The sequence below is a fragment of the Galeopterus variegatus genome, unplaced genomic scaffold, assembly GCF_000696425.1.
Source record: "Galeopterus variegatus unplaced genomic scaffold, G_variegatus-3.0.2 Scaffold583, whole genome shotgun sequence".
NCBI lineage: Eukaryota > Metazoa > Chordata > Mammalia > Dermoptera > Cynocephalidae > Galeopterus > Galeopterus variegatus.
The window spans coordinates 352,051-359,888 of NW_007726694.1; the positions used below are offsets into that span (position 1 = coordinate 352,051).

The following is a 7,838-nucleotide window of genomic DNA, read 5'->3' on the forward strand; positions in this document are numbered from 1 at the left end:
CTCGGTGTTGCTCCTGCGCCTCGCTCAGCCAGTGAGCGGGAACCGGTCTGTATGTGGGATCCGAACCCTCGGGCGGGAGCGCCGCCGCGCTTCCCAAGCGGCGCACTTATCCAGTGCGCCACCGGGCCGGCCCGAAGAATTTGTTCTTTTAAAGTCAGTGACCTTCATTGCTATCTCCAGTAGATGCTAGAGACTATTGGTCTATTCTTTTATATCTGCTTCACTTTTTGAACACTTCTACCTAAAACAGGAATCCAGAAAGAAGAAATCCTACATAAGCTGACTCTAGATCATATGTAAACAACTTTTATGGCCTTAAAAACAAAATAATCACTTAAAAAGCTGTGCATTCACAATACTTTTCTCAATTAGTCTGAGGAACCAGACCTAAAAATCTCATTCCTACTAGGCTATAATACATGTTGTGACTTTTTAGACACACAATGCTGACAGATTGGAAGATGGCAGAGTTTAGAATGTACCTACCTTAAATCCATCAGAGAACACCAACAGTTTAGATTTTTTTTTTTTTTTTTTTTTAAAGATGACCGGTAAGGGGATCTTAACCCTTGACTTGGTGTTGTCAGCACCACGCTCAGCCAGTGAGCAAACCGGCCATCCCTATATGGGATCCGAACCCATGGCCTTGGTGTTATCAGCACCGCACTCTACCGAGTGAGCCACGGGCCGGCCCAACAGTTTAGATTTTTATAGCCAGAGAAAGCAGCTAGGTCAAGATGCCTCACAATTACATACACAATTGGTTCTTAGGCCTTGTTTTGGAATCCCATTTCAAACAGGACAGTCTGGTTATTTCCAGAAATGCCCATTTGTGCTTCCTAGGAAACAGAGAGACCATACCTAAGAACATGAATTCCACTGAATTGAAAGACAATTCAGACAAGTGTAAGCTTCCAGAAAAATTAATTAACCTTTGTTCTTTCCAGCCAAAATGAAATTGCTACCATTCTATCTAAAGTGCCACTGGAGGACAACTACCTGAAGAATGTAGTCAAGCAAATTTACCAAGATCTGCTTCAGGACTGTCATTTCTACCACTAGACGCATGGACCACAGCTATACCAACCAAGCAGAATGTACTTAATAATTTTTATGTCTGGGTCTCCATTGCTGTTTAACCTTTTTCTTTAAGTCATAGAAGCTTAGTAAAAATTCCTTCTGATGATGTTATAGTTAATTTGTATAGTTAGTTTTTAAATCTGTATGGTCAGGAATAGTGAAAGGCATCAAATAGCCTGCTATCAACTTGCTCATTTTTGTACCAAAGGTTTAAGGACATAAAAAGAAGATATCCCCTAACTAAAGCCTTGCTCTCTGCTTTAGTACAAGCCCTTAAGAGTAATTATTAAGTATAAGAGGAAGCATCACAACTGACAAAAACATTAGCCATTTCTCCATATGTGGACCTATGATTAGGTAGCCTGGCTTCTGCCTAGCAGGTATTTCTGGAGTAGAGACATGTCTGTCTACAAACTACTCATCCCCCTTTTTCTCTATTTCAGAAATGCTATTAAGAGAAAGTAATAGCACTCAGCTATTGGAATGGTTGCCATCTTTTCTTGAGGGTCTTGCCTTTTATTCTATAGTGCCTATTAATAAATATACTTTTCTTAATAAATATACTTTTTCTAGGGGAATTAAATTCATTTTGGCAAAGTACATATATGTAAATATATTAATGTTGTTTTTGTGTTTGTAATGTAGTAAGGAGATGTATATAGAAATTCATGGAGATGTATAGAGAAATACCCTTCTGCCTAGTCAGTTTCCATCTTTCTGAAGGAAGCTTTGCAGCAAGATTCTCAATTTTCTTTTATTAAATAAAAATACTTGAATATCACATTCAAAACACTAGTTTTTCAATTTCTGGCAGTAATAATAAACTTAACTATAAATATTGGTTCTTGAAGCCATAACCTCCTCATACGCAAAAATAAGCATATCCATTGATTATTAAATGACCGGTATTTAATGAGGTAGACAAGTATGAAAAAACTTTTAGCCAAACTTTGTCAAATTCTATTCATGATATCTTTTGTTTCTTTTATATTTAATTCTAAACTAAAATATATTTGCATTTTTAAACTAATTTGTCTTAAAATTTTGCATTATACTTTAGGATCAGATTAAAGTCCTGTGGGTCTCAAGAATGTTATCCTCCCTCTTGATTGGTTTTTACACCTGAGCTATATGTCAAAAGATCACATCATCTTTTAAGCTTCAAAAGTCAATACATACTCATTTGCCATAAAAATCAAGATGTAGATATTCTCTACTTGCATAAACATCTTGAAAAACTTTTAGAGTCATCAATATGGTCTGTTTCACATAAAACTTAAGTTAGCTTTCTTATTGGAGTTGGGTTTTTTTTTCTTTTCTGTAAGTCTAAAAAGTAGAGGTTTTGTTTTATGCATTTCAATAACCTAGAACAACCAGTTCAAGAATGATTTTGCTTGTAATGATGGTCTCTTCTTTCTTGGGTTTGGAGTAAATAATCATATTTACCTACCTATTTGTGTTTTTCTTTTGGCTGGTCTCATGTAACCTAGAACAACCAGTTCAAGAATGATTTTGCTTGTAATGATGGTCTCTTCTTTCTCGGGTTTGGAGTAAATAATCATATTTACCTACCTATTTGTGTTTTTCTTTTGGCTGGTCTCATAAAAATTTTTGGAAGTTTTTCCTTCACTAACTGGAAAGCAGATTTTTTTGTACTATTAAAATAAGTTTATTACTTGAAATCTTTTGTAAGTAGTCTGTTTATGAAGTGAAGAGTATTTTATCATGTTATCTAATAAACCTTTGAAGGTATACCAAACAAACCTCCCTTTAGGAACACCCTATCTAGTTGAAAACTGGGATAAGGTTAAAATATGTTAGGGCCTGAGTATAAGAAGCAAGTCAAGTACAAACCAGAATTATCTCTATGTCTCTGAGGGACAGTAAAAGAAAACTATTTTGAGGTTCCTCAGGAAACTATCAATTCTATGTGCTCATGCATTGGTTCTCAAACTATACTTCCCAGATTAGCAGCATCAGCCTTACTCCAAACCTGAGAAACACTAGGGGTAGGGACCAGCCATCAATCTGTAAATTCACCATTTAAAGTACAAAACTAAAATGGTTTAGTATATTCATAGATATGTACAACCATCACCACAATCAATTTTAAAACATTTTATCACCTCAAAAGAAAAAACAACAAACCACTTTTCAACAAATGGTGCTGGGAAAACTGGATATCCACATACAAAAGAAAGAATGAAGTTGGACACTTACACTACATAGAAAAATTCACTCAAAATCGATCAACGACCTCCAATTGGAGGAAAATTGGTATATTTACAGTTTTGAGTCTCCAATCCATAAATATGATATGTTTTTTAAATTTATTTAGTGTTATTTAAAGCCTTTCAAAGGCCGGCCCGTGGCTCACTCGGTAGAGTGCAGTGCTGTTATTAGTGTTATTTAAAGCCTTTCAAAGGCCGGCCCGTGGCTCACTCGGTAGAGTGCAGTGCTGATAACACCAAGGCCATGGGTTCGGATCCTATATAGGGATGGCCGGTTTGCTCACTGACTGAGCGTGGTACTAACAACACCAAGCCAAGGGTTGAGATCCCCTTACCGGTCATCTTTATAAAAAAAATAAAAAATAAAAAAAATAATTAAAAAAAATAATAATAAAGCCTTTCAATAAAGTTTTGTAAATTTCCTGATAAAGATTGCACTTATATTTTGTTAGATCTATTCCTTGCCTATTTGATACTCTGATATTATTATATAAGGTTTGTTTTTAACATGTCATTATTTTTGTTCATATATAAAATACAATTTATTTTTATATGTTGATTTTTTGTACAGCCACCTCGCTAAACTCTAATAATTTATGAAATTTCTTTTTACTTTTTCCATGTACATAATCAGATCATCTTCAAAATTGAGTTTTATTTCTGCCTTTCCAGTAGTTTTCTTTCTTTTTCTTGCCTTAGTGCTCAGGATCAAACCTCCAATACAAAGTTGATTATAAGTGGTGATAGGCAGGCATCTCTGTCTTACTGATTTCAAAGTGAAAGCTTTAAAGTTTCACCATTAAGTGTGATATTTACTGAAGGTTTTCATGTTACTATTGATACCTTTTATCAAGTTAAGAAAATTCCCTTTTACTTCTAGTTTCTAAAAGATTTTACCTGAATAGATACTGAAGTTTTATCACACACTTGATTTATTTTTTGTGGTTTATTTTTTTTTTGGTGGCTGGCCAAGGCAGGGATCCAAACCCTTGACCTTGGCGTTACAACAATGTGCTCTAAGCAACTGAGCTAACCAACACACTTTATTGTTGATTATTGTGATGATCATATTATTTTACTCCTTTTATCTGTTACTGTGGCGAATTCTAGGAATTTAATCATTTCACTTACGGTTTTAATTTATTAGCATAAAATAGTTATACAATGCCCTCCTATTATTTTTTTCTACACTGTTACAGTATAATGCTATTATTATTGATCCTGATAGTGGCTACTTGTACTTATTCTCTTATTTTCTTGATCAGTCTAGCCAGAGTACTATTAGTCTTTTAAAATAAAAGATCAACTTTTGGATTTGCAGTTTTCTAGTTCACTAATTCCTACTTCTACCTTTATTATGTTTGCCTTTCTACATTGTTTAGGTTTTTGTTTTGTTTTGGTTTCTTTGTTGTTCTTTTTCTAACTTCTTGCAATGGTAGACATATAGCTCGTTAATTTTCATTCTTCTAAGTACTTAAGGCTATATATTTATTTCCAAGTAATATTTTTGTTGTCATTGAGTTCTTTTCCTAACCTGATATTTTTAAATATATATGCCTTTTTTTTTTTCTTTTTTGGTCAATAAGAAAAAGAGATTATTGTTTTTTGGAATATGAATTCATGACAGAGCTCAGCCAAAAAGCTCCAGAACAGACTTGGAGAACAGGTGGAGTTTTGAAGTTGGGTGCTCCCACAAATGAAGGATACTTGTGTGGCAAGAGATTGACTCCGAACCCTGATATGTTTGCTCCTAAAAGTTTTCTTATCTTAGGGCCGGCCCATGGCTCACTCGGGAGAGTGTGGTGCTGATAACACCAAGGCCATGGGTTCGGATCCCTATATAGGGATGGCCGGTTAGCTCACTTGGGAGAGCGTGGTGCTGACAACACCAAGTCAGGAGTTAAGAGCCCCTTACCGGTCATCTTTTAAAAAAAAAAAAAAAAAAAAAAAAAAAAAAAAAAAAAAAAAAAAAAAGTTTTCTTATCTTCAGTTGCAAGGTTTGTGAAAAGGAACAACAAATATATCAGACTGAGCCTGGAAGGACCCATAGCTGAGAGTAATTACACTGACAACTGAAAGTTGAGGTGTTTATACTGAAAATAAAATAAATCCCAAGTAGCCCAAATATATATTTCATCCCTTTAAAAATATTTCACCAGAAATATTTAGGGTAAAAAAGTAATGAGGTAGAACATTTTAACCACCAGGGTATCATTTCCTTGGAGAAAACACCCAAATCCAGAGTTTGATCCTCAGATTTTCAGGTACACAAATTACCTTGACTGGAGTTCTGTGAGGTGTTTGGACTTGCACTAACCAAACTCACAGGAGACTTCTTTGTAGCAGCTATTATCCAGTGTAACACAATCCCAGCAGATCTTAATGGCTGTTAATATAACATTAACAAATTTATTTATCCATATGCTTCATTGTAAACAACTGGCATTCACGTTATCAGGACAGCATTATTGCAGGAATCAGTGTTGAGAGGTAGCAATATATCGTTGTCCATGGCTAAATATGCAGACTTCACAAAGTATAGGCAGATTCTGTTCCTGTGTCAAACCCAGAACAATCCTTTAAACAGTTTTATGCAACTGTAAGTTCAAAGGAGTGTAATTTAAAAATCACTTGTAGAAATTCTAAAGTTAATGTCAAACAGATTTAATAAAACTCAAATATAAATTCTTAAGAGTCACTGCTTACTTGTCAACTTTCAGTGTCAGCATTAACGAGTATGGTTTTCATGTTATCGCAAAATGCTTGTAGAGATCATGAAATAACCACATACAGTTGAGCTACTGAGGAAACACTCATCACTGTTTTATATAAACAGAAGATTGCTTCCTAGAGGCTCTGGTCTTAACATTTCCCATTCCCATCTTTTGCATTTGGGCAGAGTGAAGTTCCTGGGGGTAAGGAAAGCCTTTGTAACCCAGGATGGCTATTTGGGGACATTCACTGTTTGAGATGATTGGAATGTCCAAATTGGTTAGTGTGTCCAGTGAGAATATGTCCAGAGCTGTCACCTTCTAGGTCATTAATGAGTCTGAACTAATTGTGTGCCAGGCTCATATGGTTTGTTTACTGAGTCCCATAAAGCTTTTCATATGTTTCTCTATATTTCTCCTGTATTTGGATTTAAAATCTGCTATTTGGATTGAGTGTGCCCAAGGTCAGCCCTTACTGAGATACAGATAAAGATTTTCATCTTCTGCTAGGAATTGAATTCCCACTGCCCTAGCAATGGTCTCTACCCCAAGGAAGGTGGAGAGTCAAAAGAAAGGGAGAATCTAGATGCCTTTGCAGAGTTAGGACTGATATAAAGCAATGTAGCTAAGCCTGTCACAGTCTCTGCTACAAACATCCTGGATTAGAGTCCTCTCTGTAGCAATTTCTGACTGCAATTAACCTCTTTCAGCTTTATTTTCCTCATTTGTAAAATGAGTAGTAGTTCCTCATAGTGTTGTTAGGATTAAATGAGCTCATGCTTATAAAGTGCCAGCACAAAGTACTCAATAAATGCTAGCTAGTTTCTTCATAAAAACATATACATACATATTTTCTTAATTAACAAATGATAATTGTATATATTTATGAGGTATGATGTAATGTGTTGATATATGTTTACATTGTGGAATGATTAAATCAAGTTAATTAACAAATCTATCACCAGACATAGTTTTTTTTTGTGGTAAAAATATTTAAAACTCTCATATACGTATATGTTTAACACATAGGTATGTTTACCACGGTTCATCTGGGCTTAGTTTTTACGAGTTTAAGGGATATGAACTTAATTGAAATTTGTTAGGTCAGCGACACAAACAGAATAAAAGAGTCCGAGCCAAACGTTATCAAGCAAAGGAGTTTACTCCAGCAAACCTGGAGGGGAAACTGAAAGATGAGTGTTCCACTCTCAAACAGACTAGCAGAGGCTTTATGGGGTTTGACTGGGAGGGGGTTGGGCAACTATTCTGAGCACTCAGCATTCCATAATAGCTTCATGGGTTTTTTTGTTTTGTTTTGTACAAGATGTTCTTAGGGGAACACACCAGCCTTGAGGGAAAGGGAAGCAGTAGGGGAACATGGTGAGGGAGTATTCACCATGGCTATGCTTATGTTAAGCTGATTGTAAGGCCTAATAAAATTCACGTCTGATTGAATCTTAAGGAATCATTGCAGAACCCTATTCAGCTGAACCTTGGAGAAATATACTTGTAGAAAGGTATTTTTTGGGCTGAGCCCGCGGCACACTCGGGAGAGTGCGGTGCTGGGAGCGCAGCAGCGCTTCCGCCGCGGGTTCGGATCCTATATAGGGACGACCGGTGTGCTCACAGCGCTCACTAGCTGAGCGCGGTGCGGCTGGTCTCAAAAAAAAAAAAAAAAAGAGCTCTAAGGAAGCTGAATTTGTAAGGGGCAGATTAGATAGCTTGATACACATCACTGATATAGTATTCTTACAAAAAAAAGTTAAAATAAATAAATAAATAAATAAATAAATAAATAAATAAATAAATAAATAAA

The 7,838-nt window shown here is 35.7% G+C and overlaps 1 protein-coding gene and 1 long non-coding RNA gene across 2 annotated transcripts in view; one reads left to right on the forward strand and one right to left on the reverse strand.

Moving 5' to 3' along the window:
- The window catches only part of CASC5 (cancer susceptibility candidate 5), a 52,696-nt gene extending 50,375 nt beyond the window's left edge, over window positions 1-2,321 (forward strand). The window contains exon 27 of the mRNA XM_008570234.1: window positions 948-2,321. Coding sequence (XP_008568456.1) covers window positions 948-1,062 — 115 coding nt within the window. The 3' untranslated portion in view covers window positions 1,063-2,321. The remainder of the gene's footprint in view (window positions 1-947) is intronic.
- LOC103588528 overlaps window positions 97-7,838 on the reverse strand; it is a 9,466-nt gene continuing 1,724 nt past the window's right edge. Inside the window, exons 2-3 of the long non-coding RNA XR_550322.1 lie at window positions 5,589-5,697; window positions 97-241 (exon numbers count right to left, since the gene is read on the reverse strand). This is a non-coding gene — a long non-coding RNA (uncharacterized LOC103588528). The remainder of the gene's footprint in view (window positions 242-5,588; window positions 5,698-7,838) is intronic.